The sequence below is a fragment of the Oreochromis niloticus genome, linkage group LG12 (assembly GCF_001858045.2).
Source record: "Oreochromis niloticus isolate F11D_XX linkage group LG12, O_niloticus_UMD_NMBU, whole genome shotgun sequence".
Classification (NCBI taxonomy): Eukaryota; Metazoa; Chordata; class Actinopteri; order Cichliformes; family Cichlidae; genus Oreochromis; species Oreochromis niloticus.
In genome coordinates, this window is record NC_031977.2 from 25,558,112 (window position 1) to 25,573,426 (window position 15,315).

The 15,315-nt window shown below is 41.0% G+C and overlaps 2 protein-coding genes across 2 annotated transcripts; both read left to right on the forward strand.

The window, feature by feature from the left end:
* Positions 1 to 42: 42 nt before the first annotated feature.
* On the forward strand, positions 43 to 10,604 carry zgc:152830 (putative aminopeptidase W07G4.4). The gene is made up of 16 exons (XM_013274876.3): positions 43 to 201; positions 1,010 to 1,051; positions 1,138 to 1,228; positions 3,485 to 3,633; positions 3,737 to 3,845; positions 4,132 to 4,259; positions 4,327 to 4,426; positions 4,613 to 4,688; positions 4,775 to 4,860; positions 5,549 to 5,653; positions 5,889 to 5,964; positions 6,041 to 6,159; positions 6,245 to 6,328; positions 7,719 to 7,776; positions 9,834 to 10,015; positions 10,109 to 10,604. Exons 1-16 carry the CDS (start codon positions 191 to 193, stop codon positions 10,241 to 10,243), a joined length of 1,551 nt encoding a protein of 516 aa, XP_013130330.1. The 5' UTR covers positions 43 to 190; the 3' UTR covers positions 10,244 to 10,604.
* Positions 10,605 to 11,550: 946 nt separating this feature from the next.
* On the forward strand, positions 11,551 to 14,765 carry pcna (proliferating cell nuclear antigen). Its single transcript, XM_003451046.4, has 6 exons — positions 11,551 to 11,943; positions 12,869 to 12,966; positions 13,056 to 13,123; positions 13,212 to 13,406; positions 13,982 to 14,105; positions 14,202 to 14,765. Exons 1-6 carry the CDS (start codon positions 11,723 to 11,725, stop codon positions 14,276 to 14,278), a joined length of 783 nt encoding a protein of 260 aa, XP_003451094.1. The 5' UTR covers positions 11,551 to 11,722; the 3' UTR covers positions 14,279 to 14,765.
* The last annotated feature ends 550 nt before the right edge of the window (positions 14,766 to 15,315 follow it).

Sequence of the window (15,315 nt, forward strand, 5' to 3'; positions counted from 1 at the left end):
AGCTGCTTAGTGTCAAAGCTGACTTTATTAGCCGACCCAAAAAGCACTTTACGATGAGCTTGTCTTTATCGTGCAGCTACGGAAGTCCATGAAGGCAGCGTGAGTGGATCATGTGACCAATTCCTGACCGGTGTAGGAAGGATCATTTTAGGCTTTTCATTCTGAAGGTAGCGGAGGAAGACGACGGAAAATGTGCACCAGGTAGTGTTTGTTTTGTTTAAAATTCAAAACGGCTAATTGAACGGTTTTCTGACGTGCAGCTTTCTGCCGCATGCGTAGAACCTGATACGATTTCACATATTTTGTATTTTAACCCACAAATAACAGACTGTGAAAATAAGATATGTTTTACTCTAATATAAACTTAATGCAATAAGTCAGAGTGGTAATATAGCAAAAAAAAAAGGACGCCATATTAATCCACTGTGTCTCACATAAACGCCTAGTTTTAAGTAGTCGTAAGTAGTAGTAATGATATTGTTGTGAGTCTGATTACTTGTTTTAATTAAGCAAGTGTTTAACTGGCTTTGCACACAGCTGCATGAGCTTGAATTGGTTGTTTTACGTGTTATTTATTTAGTTAAAATGTGGTTAAATCCGAACCTCCCATCCTGTTTGCAGATATTTATTCATGTCTAGTTTTCACTTTCTGTCACTTCCCTTCTTCTAAGCGTCATATGATGCCAGAAGTATCTGACTCATGTGAAATGAGTCAGTCTCGTGAGCATTTTATTCCCTGTAAAGCGCAGGTTAGTTGCAAAGTCTGGAGACGGTAATTTCACCTCAAGTAAAGAGATTTCTGGCTTCAAGGTGCATGGAGAAGAAAAGTCTAAACGTGTTTACCGCCACAGGAAATGTATTCTGTGACACTGTTTAGCAGCTGCAGACAACACAGAACCTTGGCCCACTTTGTTATCAGTATCCTGCATTATAAAAGACTCTGATTGTGCAACTCTGTCTTCTGAGATACCGTGTTAGGCTCTGCTGACATTGCAGTTTCTCTCTCCAGCGTCCAGCCCATCCAATGGACGAGCGACCTCAGGAACCAGAAGTAAGTATCAGGGCCCCACTTCCTCTTTGACTGTCAGTTTTTATGCTTTTAATTTTCTTAACAGACAGTTTTTTACTTTTTTCTAGTTTTGATGGCATCGTCTTAGTGACCCAGAGCCATGAATCCCTGCCCTCTGAACTCGAGTCCCTGAAAGCCCCGCTGCAGGACTACAGTGCTGTAAGAGTCCGACTCTCTTCTTTCCACTATATATTTGCTTGCAGTTGTGCAAAAGATGGACGTAGAAGCTGGATTAAAACAATAAGGTTAAACAAAACGAGACCAAGTTAAAATAAACTTGAGGAGAAGTTAAAACAATGAGAAAAAATGCACATGTCAGTATATTTTCATGTTTTATGTCCTTGGAGATTGTCACAAACTTAAGGAAAAAGAAAGCAAGTCATGGCTGGCTGATCTCATCGGGCAGGGCAATCCATATCTGATGGAAAAACACTTTCACATTTAAACCTTGTCTTAAACTTTCTATAAGGGCTATGGAAATCAAGGCAGATAGCTGATGTGCTTTAAAAGTGAAAGTTAAACGTTCTCTAAAACATCAAGCTAGTGAAAACACATCAGGACGATGTGATGTGAGCTGTTAAAACCAGTTTGAAGACGATCTGCTGCATTCTTATCTCAGTGGAGGCTTTTGGCACTAGCCCACATTTCTCCAGGTTGGAAATAATGAATTTGTTTATGTTGGAAAGTTGGGCTTAGAGAAAATAGAACAGTAAATTTTAGGATTACTGATTCATTCAGAATTGTAACATTTGTATATTTCTACAAGTGTGCATGTCATATCTAATCCTTGTTTTAAATTAGTCAAGTAGGATCCTATGGTGTGAAAATATCCACAATGCAAAAATGAGAGTACTGACTGCGACCAAAAAGAGAGACCATCAAAGCTTAAAAGCTTTAAAATCCTTCTCCTCACATACAACATCTGTAATAATCAGACACCTTTATATCTTAAAGATCTAATAGTACCTTATCAAGCTAACAGAATGGGAGGGAGAGCCTTCAGCTTTCAGGCCTCTCTTCTGTAAAACCAGCTCCCAGTTTGGATTCGGGAGACAGACACCCTCTGCTTTTAAGATTAACCTTAAAACTTTCCTTTTTGATAAAGCATATAGTTGGGGCTTGATCAGGTGACCCTGAACCCTCTCTTAGTTACCCTGTAATATGCCTAATCTGCTTTGGGCTTCCCATGAGTGTTTCTTCTTCACTCATTATTGTTTTTACACCACTCTGCATTTAATTATTAGTCATTAATCATTTCTGGCTCTCCTCCACAGTGTGTCTTTTGTCTTGTCTCCCTTGCTTCAACCCCCAACCGGTTGTGGCAGATGTCTGCCTCTCCCTGAGCCCGGTTCTGGTGGAGGTTTCTTCCTGTTAAAAGGGAGTTTTTTTCCTTCCCACTGTTACCAAGTGCTTGCTTATTGAGGGTTGCATGATTATTTCTTATATTATTACCTTATGATATGAAGCGCTTTCAGCTGACTGTTGTTGTGAATTGGTGCTATATAAATAAAACTGAATTGAATTTAATAAAAGATCATTTTTCACTTTAAAAAAGAATGCAGAAGTTTAGTGCTTGTTTCAGAGACTGCATAAATTGTGGGCTCAGCTACAATGACATCACTCATTTGTTTGTGAAGTCCCGTTTTCACACCTTTAGATGAGCATTTCCCTCAACAGTGAAGGACTAAAAGCTTTAAAATCATCAGTAAAGTGTTAACAGAGGTAAAGAATGCGCACTGTTGACTTCTGCAACCACAGATATCGCCCTCTAGTGGCCATGAAAAAGAATGCAGGTTTAAGGGACTTTAGATTTGATATCTATAGATGTATACAGACATATTCAGTGGGTTGCAAAATACAAAAATCATGTTAAATTGAACCAAGTGATTGGTGATCATAAAATCCACAAACGAAACAATAATCTCACAGAGATTTGGTGCTGATGACATATTTGGAACAAAAGTATGATTTGAAAAAAATATGTTTTGGAAGATTTTGTTTTACCTTTTTTTGTATGAAAAACTGAATAATTTCATCTGTTTTGGGTTGATGATATGTGTTAAGGCTTTCCATGATGCTCTCACTCCTACATTTCAAATGTAGCTACATTATATTAGATTTAAACAATCACTTTATTAAATCAGCACAGTTTTAACAGATATTCGTCATTATATCTTGTTGTCAGTACTCATTCCTTCTACGCTAGTGTTAAAAAGCATCACACAGTCAGTCTGTTATGTTACTGTGACAGTAAGAAGTTAAAGAAGTGTGATGGATGTGAGCAGCTGCATTGAAGGACCTGAAATTGCCTGCCCTCTAAACCTCAGTGTGACGGTGATGTACTGCAGTCGTGGTGCTACTACTACCCTCTACTGATGCGTTTTGCTTTGTGGTGCTTCTTTGTGGTGATTCTAGGTGGACAGCGGTCTGGGGGAGGAGGTGGTGGTCATCAAGGTCCCTGGCCTTCCTGGTAACCGCTTGGTGTTTGCCTCCACTGGCCCTGTAAACCGCGACTACGATGACATCAGGCGCTTCAGTGATGCAGCAGTCAACGGGATCCAGCGGTAAGTTGAAGGCAGCTGACTTTTTTTCTTCTCCTTCTTCGACTTGAATTGCTGGTTTACTTCCATGTTTCTTACCTCATGTGGTATCTGTTTGCCCTTTCAGTGCCTTAAAAGCTGGCATGCAGCGCCCCCTGCTGGTGTGCCCTCCACACGCAGACTACAAGAACAACACCTTGGTGGCTGCACTCGGAGCCCTTCATGCACTCTACATGGTGAGAAAACATCTTGATTGATGGTTTACCGTTTGCCAGTAATGACAGGTTTAGTGTATGAGCGCTATCATCCATGTATGGAAATTGAAAGGTGTGTGAGGTGGACACAAGCAGCTGCAGACACTACACACAGTCACTCTAGAGAAGCTGTCTGCAATCATGATGCTGTGGCCAAGTTTAGAAATGGTATTCAGATAGTTTCTCTGTATGGAGCCATGAATTAAAAACAAGAAAAATGTATCTGTGTGCAAAGAGGACACTCATTCATTCTCTTTGTGCCCAAAAGCCTCTTGAAGTGAGAGAGAGCAACGTGAAAAAAAATGACCACAAGGTGTGTGTTCTGGGACTGTGGGCAGCGGAAGAGGCTCGGGGAACAAAGCTGGTGGAGCTCGCTAATGCTCTGGAGAGTGGGAGGTGAGTCAGATACTTGACCTCATTGTCTGCACACATTTCCTAAGCTGACCACATTTGGCCCCCTCAGACTGGCGTACCGTGACATCGGGGGATCAGACCCTGAACGTATGGCTGCTCCTCGTGTGGCTGATTACGTCCAGGAACTCTTTAAAGACAGCCCTGTGAACGTAAGAACGAGTATTATTACATCTATATTCTGCTTTTGTTTTTTTAAGAATAAATCAGAATTCTGAATTTTTGTTGATTTATTTTCAGTCTACAACTTTTTTTTTTTTTTTATTGATCTTTGGTTCTTCTGTGACAGTTTAATTCACGTTTTCTCACCTCAAACCTCTGTGTTTGTTCACCGTCAGGTTGAAGTGGTGAGCGACCTGAGGACTCTGGAGAAAGAGTACCCGTGTCTGGCTGCGGTCAACCGCTGTGCCAACAGTAAGACGGCACTGACCCACAAAGGTGTTAAGATGTTTTTTTTTAAAGAAGTTAGCAAACTCATTTTATGTTTTCTTCTTTTGCAGGTGTACCCCGTCACCAGGCCCGAGTCATCAAACTCCAGTACTGCGGAGAGGGGCCGATCGAAAAGACGCTCATGTTGGTGGGAAAGGTGAGACTACACTCTTACATGTCTACCCTTGAACCAATTAAATTGCTTTATTTAAATATTATTCATATAACACTAGATCATTACAATAGTCAGCCCAATGTACTTCATATTATGAAGTTGAGACCCTACAAGATGATATTAAACCCAAAATGAAAACCCCCTCAAATATCATATAGTCACATAAAACATGAATACATTTCACCATGTTACACCATGTAACCTCAGAGTCCATGGCATTGACTGACTTCATGCCCACGATGAGCATATGTAAACTTGTAATCACAAGTGTATTTATCCAGATTAAAATATCTCTCTTACTGCATCTTTAGAGAGCTAAAATCATGATGCACCAGCTAAAACGGAGAGCTCATTTCTTCAGTGTTAAACAGATTTGTTGAACACTTAAATGCTTAAATTGGCTGTGAGTTGCCAGGTTGTGTTGACAGATGAGCTAAAACTGTATGTGGGGTGTAGATTGTGTATGTTTACTACATTACATATATAATCTGGTAAACACCATAGAGGCGCAGATGCATATATTAGTGATTTGTAACAGTGTTTGATTATTATGGGAGTTAACAGGAAGAATAGCAGCATGCAGGAAGGTGTCAGGTAGGAAATCAGAAAGAAGTGGCAGGTATTAGTGTGTACTCAGTCAGCAAATGTGCCTCTGATGTGGCGTTTCCAGGGTATCACCTACGACACCGGTGGAGCAGACATCAAGGCTGGTGGCGTCATGGCCGGGATGCACAGGGACAAGTGTGGAGCTGCTGCTGTCGCTGGCTTCTTCCAGGTGAATAATCGCCTCTTTGCACCTGAACAATAAATACTTGGAATAAATATTCATCACTTGTGACTCGGCTATAAATCAGCTCTGCACGCTGCTGAGTCACCATTAATAAAAAGCTTATTAGATGCACAGAGGTGAATATTTCGCCTCCCTGCAGTCTTCAGAGGGCTGCCATACATGGAATTTTATACATTTTAAATGGGGCGGTGAAACTTTTGAAACTCCTCTTGCACTTCAGATCGTAGCCCAGCTGAAGCCACAGCACCTGAAGGTTGTTGGTGTGATGGCCATGGTGAGGAACAGCGTGGGTGCAGGTCAGTGGGCTTCCATTTGTTTTTCCACAATATTTCTGTGAAGTCTCGTCAGCTGACATTTTTTGATTTTACTCAGATTGCTACGTGGCGGATGAGCTGGTGGTTTCCCGTGCGGGTCGTAGAGTGAGAGTGGGAAACACTGATGCCGAGGGTCGTATGGTGATGGTCGACCTGCTCTGCGAGATGAAGGAGAAGGTCGGAAAGCTTGGGAGACGTCTTTAGCAGTTAGTTTTCAGTTGCATTCCTTCCCAGCGTGACCTTACCTCTGCTCTCCACACAGGCAGTAAATGAAGTTTCTCCTCAGCTGTTTACTATCGCCACTCTGACTGGTCACGCCATCAGAGCCATGGGACCCAACTACTCTGTGAGTACTGCTGAAGCTCAGACAATATCTTCAAGAGCATGTTTAACAGTTGAAATGAAACATTTATGTAAAGCCTCAAGCAGTTCTAGCTGCTCTCCCTTTAAACCAAATTTCTTTTGATTGAGTGCTCCTTGCAAACAGAAGGTTTGAACAGCAGGCTAATGGGACTTCTGTGCTCACGGCCAGAACAGCTGAACATACGGAGGACATCTGCTCTCACTGACTTGTAGCCTAAAGTTAAAAAATAAATAAATAAATAATAAAACAGATTGTTTCGAGTAATCTGAAGATGGAGCTTTTGGCTTACAGGGTTTCTTATACATACACTAGCCACTTTGGCAATGTTTAAAATGAGCATGCACTATTGTAACTCAATTTTTTTATCAATACAAAACAAAAAACAGTCTGAACACATTTCTCAAACCTAACCCACCCTACCCCTAGAAAACCAGATCAAGGATATGAATATAGTCAGACATTATTAACATATTTACTCAGTCATGTATAAAAATATCTTGTCATTCTGTCACATGCATTCAGTACACCAATACTGTTCTGTGTTAGTAATGACAGCTGCTTTTAACAAATTATATTAATGGTTGCCAGGTAACATAAAATTCCTCTAGTGTTGTATCTGATCTAATTTAATTCAATTCAGGTTTATTTATACAGTGCCAAATCACAAAAGCAGTCGCCTCAACATGCTTTATATTATGAGGTAAATAAGAGAGAAGAAAAACAACCCTCTGTGAGGAAGCACTTGACAACAGTTGGCTAAATGATGGGGACAGAAAATCCTTCCATGGAGAGAGAATGAGCCCTCTAAGCCAAGAGAAATAAGAAGGCAGTCATGTTCCCTTAGAGAGATATCTAATGGAGCCAACCCAAACAGTGAAATTAATGGAGATGGATGTGCTGTTTGTCCACATATTTTAGAAAACAAACCAAAACATACAACAGTGGTCAGGATCCTCTGCATCGGTCACACGATGATCAGCAGACCAATGACCACTATGTACAAGTTTAAACTGGACTACAGTTTGCCCAGTTGAGTCTGGAGTAGATTCTCCCAAATCAGTTTCCCAGTTTGTTTTTAAGATTTTCTAAACTAGTCAGGTGATGCATATTGACAAAAGCATGGATTTTACTCATAATCTCTTTGTAATCAATTTGGCATTTAGAAATCTGACCTGAATTTGTTGTTGTGGTACATAAAGGGTAACAGTCTGAATTCTGAACTAAATGAAACAAAGAATCTGTGACCCCTCCTTTATGATAGGAAAAAAAATAAGAGCACAGTAGGACTACTTTGAGTGTCCAGACATTCCAGTGTTTTAATCATCATTGTTGTATTATTGTACTAAGTTAAGTTTGGAACTTCTTGTTGTAGATCATCATGGATAACGGGCCGGCCCATCGCAGCGGGAACGCTGCTCAGTGGCAGAAAGGTGAGAAATATTTACAATTATAGATCTCCTTACCTAAGGCCTCTGCAGCTCTTTCAGCTGGAGCTGAATCCTTTTATTCACAGTTGAGTTAGTTCACCTGTTTTGCCAGGTGTACAAACCAAAACAGCCAAGACAACTTCACTGACAGAGGAAACGCCGAATAGTGATGCGCGAATCATGAACGAATCGTTCAATACTCGAGAATCACTTTACTGACTCGTGAATCATGATTCACAAGCGCAACTGACTCACTGACTCATCCCTGTTGCTGTTAGCAAACTAATTTCATTAGTAGAAATATATCTAGCTTATAAATCAAATTGTGAAGAAAAACACAACATCCAGTATCTTAACAAAAACATTTCTGCTCTGAACTGGAAGAAAAAACCCTGAGTAGAAGCTCACATCAAGACAATAGCTCCTCGGTTCACAGTAGTATCGCTCTGCTAACATGCTAACAGCACATTTGAGCTACTCACCCCCTCCCTTCCTGCGCTGAATCGTAGGGGAAGCAAATCACTCAGGACTCACTAACCCCCTCCCTCCTGTGCTGAATCGTAGTGTAAGCAAATCACTCAGGACTCACTAACCCCCTCCCTCCTGTGCTGAATCATAAAGCGCACGAATCACTCATGACTCGCTCACCCCCTCCCTCCTGTGCTGAATCATAAAGCGCGCGAATCACTCATGACTCGCTCACCCCCTCCCTCCTGTGCTGAATCATAGAGCGAGCGAATCACTCATGACTCGCTAACCCCCTCCCTCCTGTGCTGAATCATAGAGCGAACGAATCACTCACTCACTCACTCACTCACCCCCTCCCTCCTGGCTCGCAGCTACTTCTTCTTCTTCTTGGTTGGCAACCAATGTTAAGGCGCACTACCGCCCCCTGGCTCACAGCTCAGTGGACATTTAGATGAGAAAATATATATTTGACACATGTAAGGAAAATACTAATAAAATAAAAATAAACAAAATAAATGTTCCCTTTAGAAATTCTTTTGCTCTTTTTTGCTATATAAAATAGTTGTTTTCTTTAAGAATCACTCATCTTAGCAGTAGGATTTACATTAAAAGAGAAACAAATTAAGTTTGAGTGAAAATGTACATTTTTTGCACTCTGGTCAACTGACTCAGTGACTCAAATGACTCAAAAAACCTGATTCACTTTGGTGAGTGACTCATTAAAACTCGATTCAGTAAAAAGAATCAAATTTACCATCACTAACGCCGAATAACCAGTCCTTTAGTTATTTTAACTGTACAGATGATGCTATGAAGTACTCTGTTCTGTTAATTTAAATTGCAGCTAAAACCATTATTTGATGAATGGACTGCTTGATTGCTGCACATTTACTCAGATACTTTGATTAATTTGATTTTAATATGTTTTAAAAAAAAATGAATTATGTTCGCATCAAACTCTGTTAAGACATAACTTTAGTGCAGACTGTAGACTTTATAGGACCTGATTTAGGGTCTAATCATTAGAAAAATCTCCCCAGATCTTTACACAGACTGTCTAAAACAGGGCAGCCTTTCAAAGCATATTTATATATGAATTGAATCATGTGACCTCTTTACAGTCTATGTTTTCAACAGCTTTTAACAGGTTTTTTTTGGTGTAACTATTATTGGAGCAAATTATAATGACATAATCAGTGAGACCACTCCTGTTGGCCTAGCACAGTTTTGTAGTTTAGGCTTTCATAAAATTGCAGTACTACAGTTTTCCCAGCAGATGCTGCTATTGTAAGAATTGCAAATACTTGAAAAGAAGTAAAAGCACATTGCTTCATAAACCTCTTTCCACCAGTGCAGGGTCCTATCTTGTTCCTGTTTCATGCATTCAGCCCACACCACTATAAAACTGCTGATCTCATAGCTGGAACCACTGATGTTAGCTGAGGGGTTTCTGCAAGATGCCACTGATTCTGTTCGCTGTGACTTTCATCCTGTGAAATGACCCTACCTTCTCCTACACTAACACAATGTTGCCTTCAGTTGGCAGAACTCTGCCTTTGATTTACACTAATACGTGGCCCTCTCCCTTTCAGCCGGAGAGGTGCTGGGCGATTTGTTTGAGGTGTCTACTATCAGGCGCGAGGACTATGAGTTCCACAAGGGCCAGTCTGAGTATGAGGACATCCTGCAGTGCAACAACCTGCCGTCCTCTGCTACACCTAGAGGACATCAGACACCTGCAGCTTTCCTCATCATGGCTTCAGGACTCGACAAGGTGCTCGCACATTTTATTCATCTGCTATTCATGTGAAATGTGTGCACTCGTGTGGAATAACCTGTGTTGTTACCTTATGTGTGCCCACCGCAGCACGGTGTGGATTCTGAAGCCCCTCTGCCGTACTCCCACGTTGACATCGCCGGGTCCAGCGGTCCTTTCCCAGGTGTACCAACAGGAGCCCCAATCATCACCATGGCAACCAACTACATACTCTCTGATCTCTAAACGGAGAAATTTAGTCTCTGCACTTAAACCCTGCACAAATTTCTTTCCATCCAATTACAAAAGAAACACCTGCTACAGCACTTAAAAAATTAAAAATAATCTGTCCTGTTTGACATGAATGAATACCTCAGACTGCTTTTCTGTAAGACTGTTCGCTGCTTCATATCTGAATCGAGTGTCAAACCAGCCTGTCAAGTGGCCTGAACCAGTACATTCTCAGGGGTTAAATGGCCGTGCAAACGTAACATCCTTTTCTATGTGTGCCTGTATGTGTGCAACAGACTTGGGACGTGATTTGTGTAATTTGTGACACCATGTGCTTGTCAAACCAAGTACTTCATTAATAAAAAGGTTTTTGAGGTCTTTGTGTTCTCTCCACATAACTTGTTTTCTTACAAGGAGGAAGCCCCATTTTTATTGCCTTTGGACCAAGTTTAAAATAAAAAAGAAAGTGACTGATTTTTTTTTTTTTTAACAGGAAAATCCTAACTAATGTTCAAAATTGTTGCACTTGTAGTAAATATATTTTTAAAAAGACTAAATACATTTACCCAACTATTAAGCTTTGTAAAATTTTGAATATTTAGGTGATAGCTACAGTTAATTTAAACATTTAGCATGCAAAACATTCATATTACAGTGGTCATTTTATATGACAAATACATTTTGTGGTTTACAGAGCAAGTACTTTAAGGATGTGAAGATTAACTCCCACTTTGATTTAAATTCAATACTTTGTCACTGGAAAGAAGTCCAATTACAGATTTAATCTGTCTGATACTATAATATAAGAAAAAGAAGTTAAATCACAACAGTGTGTCTCAGTTTTGTTTTGTAGTAAAATAACTGCTACACTTTGGACTTAGATTTTAGGAAATAAATGTGTAGCTCATTGCCCAGATTGTCCTGTATATATAAAACAAAGTTATTTTGTTTGCTTTTTCTTTAGTTGAACAAGAACTTTTATGACATTTATTTATGTATTTCTTAATTACTTTGGTGTTGTGTGAATGGCTATGGGAAAGGTCTTTATCAGTAGTAAAAGCCTGTAAAACTTCTGAAAAAAATTACAAAACGTGATGCCCACATTTTCCAAAATTGTCCAATGGGCCAAATTTGAGTTTTTGCTCGGCCGATTCTGGTCCCCCGTGCCCTATGTTTGACACCCCTGCTGTACAGTGTTGTACAATATTCTGTATGATTTGTCCAGCTTACAAAATTGTCCTCTCCAACATGGCTGAAATAATCGTCTAGTCTTTTAAGCGGTTGTGGCGTCGACAAGGAAACGGAAATGACGCAATCGTGCCCCCGAATCATTAAAACCAGCGGTTAGCGCGCGCTTTCAGCTTAAACTCCGCCGTGCCGTGAGAGTGGTATTCACGTGCCGTGTCTGTGCTCGCCAGCAACAGAAAAACCTGAGCTCTCAGAGAAGCCTTTCTCATCTTTTCATCTGCGCAGACATAAAACTCCACAGCAACCATGTTCGAGGCTCGCCTGGTCCAGGGCTCCATCCTGAAGAAGGTGCTGGAGGCTCTGAAGGATCTGATCACAGAAGCCTGCTGGGACGTCAGCTCGTCCGGCATCTCCCTGCAGAGCATGGACTCCTCTCACGTCTCCCTGGTGCAGCTCACCCTGCGGCACGATGGCTTCGACTCGTACCGCTGCGATAGGAACCTCGCCATGGGAGTCAACCTGAGCAGGTGGAGTACACATACCAAACATTTAAAAAAAAATTGTTTATAGGTAGAAAATACTGTCTTAACACCGTTTGATGCCAGCCCGTTGCTGGTTCTTGATGGGGCTTAGCTAAGAGGAGTTTCTGCTGACTAATGTCCCCAGGTTGACAGGTTGAGTTGTCAAAGTTTATCGAGTGTAATAACACGAAAAAAATGGCTGCTTGGTTTGTGACGCGGTTACTATTTTTGAGTCTTACGATCGCTTTTAGCCTCTTTTAAGCGCGCTTTATTACATCTTCATGCAGCTTCTGATGCTGACAAAGAACAAGGCCATCTTGGCGGAGTTGCCCGGGCATGTCTGCCTCCTGAACTTAGTTAACTCTTTAGTGACCGCTCTGAAACGGCGCGCTTTGTATATTAGATGTGTTTAATGGGGCAAAGAAAGTAGTTCGGCTTCACATTCACCGTTTAAAGTTTAAATTACGTTTGGAGCGGTTTGAGAGAGTTCCGCTGATTTGTGATTGCGCGGTGACAGCGTTTTAGCGCCAAACTGTGAGCCGGGAGGGTTGGCGGGAATCATTGTTGAACCCGGGAAATACCACTTCCGTTCCTACGTCACTGCCTGTTTAGCTTGAGTCATTTGTGATGGATGTTTAGCTGTTTACAACGCTTCTTTTTAAATCAGCAAATTAGAGTGTTAATAATATTTATTTTAAACGGTCTTATTGTTTAGCCTGTTGTCGCTGCAGGTCCTTTTAAAACGAGAACAGACTGAATAATATTTTTAACTACTGACTACTTGTTGAAATTTTTAACTATCTTTTGCAGAAAGGATTTGATTTATTGTGTGAATTACGTGTTTTTATTAGTTATTTATTAATTTAGTTTTGTTGTATTTTATAATGTGAGAATAAAGTTTTCTGACTTATGTTTTACCTCTCTTATCCAGTATGTCAAAAATCTTGAAGTGTGCCGGAAATGAAGACATCATCACCCTCAGAGCAGAAGACAATGCAGACACGCTCGCTCTCGTCTTTGAGACTCTCAGTAAGTTTGAATTCTATGTTTATTCAGTAACATCAGCCTGACTGGCGGTGTCACAGTGGTGTATTTACTGCTTCTCTTCAATCTTGCAGACCAGGAGAAGGTGTCAGATTATGAGATGAAGCTGATGGACCTGGATGTGGAGCAGCTTGGTATTCCGGTAAGTCAGCTGTTACGTCCTCCATTTTTGTACGGCAGGGTTTTCCTCACACGCTTACTAACCTTTCCATGTCTGTCTGTCCCTCCAGGAGCAGGAGTACAGCTGTGTGGTGAAGATGCCCTCCGGGGAGTTCGCTCGCATCTGCCGTGACCTTTCACAGATCGGCGACGCCGTCATGATCTCCTGCGCCAAGGATGGAGTCAAGTTCTCCGCCTCAGGCGAGCTGGGCACAGGAAACATCAAGCTGTCCCAGACCAGCAATGTGGACAAAGAGGACGAGGCTGTGAGTATGAGAGCTCGGCATGTGTTGGCAGACATGATCAAGACGATTGCATAAAATTTACATGTGCAATAATTAAAATCTGATAGTTTGAATATGTGTTTTGTACTCCGTTTTAACTGGCACCTGATGTAATGTGCTATTACTGCCAGAAGGTGGCAGTAATGCACTCACAAGCTGTTTGCCAGCAAAAATGCAATAAAAAAGAAATACTGACTTATGACCGGATCAGTTCAGGTTTCTGATAGATACCAAGAAGTGACTTTGGCTGTTTGTACGGAGTACAGGTGGAGGCTGAAAGCTGCAGATGTTTCAGTGTCATTAACTAATGACTGTTTTTTCAAAGGCATTAATTAGTTACCAGCAGTTTTAAGACAAACTTCTTTTTTTCTTTTCTTTTTTTTTAATAAATCGAGTATTCTTAAATATTTGTTGACATCTTAGTGCTGAGACAGCAATTAAGGCCTTTACTTTAGAGCTCCTTATTTACTGTATGAGCTGGTGATCTGAGTGAGCGTGGCAGACTTGCTGTTGTGGCAGCACCTGTTAAGTTCTTGGCTCTTCCTTCCTGTGTTTAGGTTACGATTGAGATGAATGAACCCGTCCAGCTGATCTTTGCCCTCAACTACCTGAACTTCTTCACCAAGGCCACGCCGCTCTCCAAGACCGTCACCCTCAGCATGTCCGCTGATATCCCCCTGGGTACGTGCATCTGCTCTTCCCTTAAATGACTGCAGGATTCTTCGTTTGGTGTGTCGTGGCCCAGACTTACTGTTTGTTTTGTTTTTCTCCCTACAGTGGTGGAGTACAAGATTGCTGACATGGGGCACATCAAATACTACCTGGCACCGAAGATCGATGAGGAGGCTTCTTAAGATGTTTCTAACAGACCAAAAAGGGAGAATAGAGAAAAGCGAGACGACTGCGACTTGTCCCGAGTGATTGAAGCACTGAAGTGATCTCATGATGGTCGATCACTCTGCCCGAGGTTTCTGATCTGCTTTTCGCGGTGGAAGGTCGGCCTTTTATAAGCAGCCAGCTGTCAGCTGTATGAATGGTGCCATCTGTGTGATGCAGTGAAGCCTCAGAGCACCTGGCTCTGGTCCAGACATCCCCAGTGTAAATGTCAGCACTTGCTCGATCTAAATTAGAGTCGCTCTCTATTTTTGCCCGTTTTTGGGAAAGCAGATTAAAAATATCCCATGTCATATTTCTTTTCTTTTCTTTCCCCTTTTTGTTTTCTTTTGTAGATAACGCATTTGTAAATACTTCCTGTGGTTCAGCACTGTCAGTCAACCGCAATGTTTTTGTATTCATGGATTCATTCCCTAAAAATAAATAATTCAGGTTGTTTAAAAGTAATTTTGTCTTGTTTTTGTGGACATGTCTGAATATTCTTTCTGTACACTAATAAATGTTTAGCTTTTCTGAAACTGAGGTGAGAGGTTAGTTGAAGGCAGTTAAGGACCAAATCAAGTAATATTTAAAGTGATTATTGTGCACACAGACAAAAACACATTAATACTGCTTCTTTTACATTAATGTAATAAATAAAATGCACACATTGCTCCCGTCTCCAACAAGGTGAACTAATACTAAGTCGGATAAAATGCTTCAGTTGACTGAAAAATATTACTTGTTCATATGAACCTATAAAAGTAATAGTGCAATCTAATAATTTATATCTAAATTAAAATGGAGAACAATAACTCCGCCCCCCCTCCTGTTACAGTGGTTTACTCCTTGCTTTCATAAGCGCGTGATTAGGCTTTCTCCTTTGTCCCCACACAAAACTTGAAGGAACAACCAAGTCGATCAATGCTGTTATTTTAGGCTACATGTTTAATATTTGTAGCTCTGCAAACAGAGTTTGCAACACATTACATTTGCCCCAAGGTACAGACCCACACAG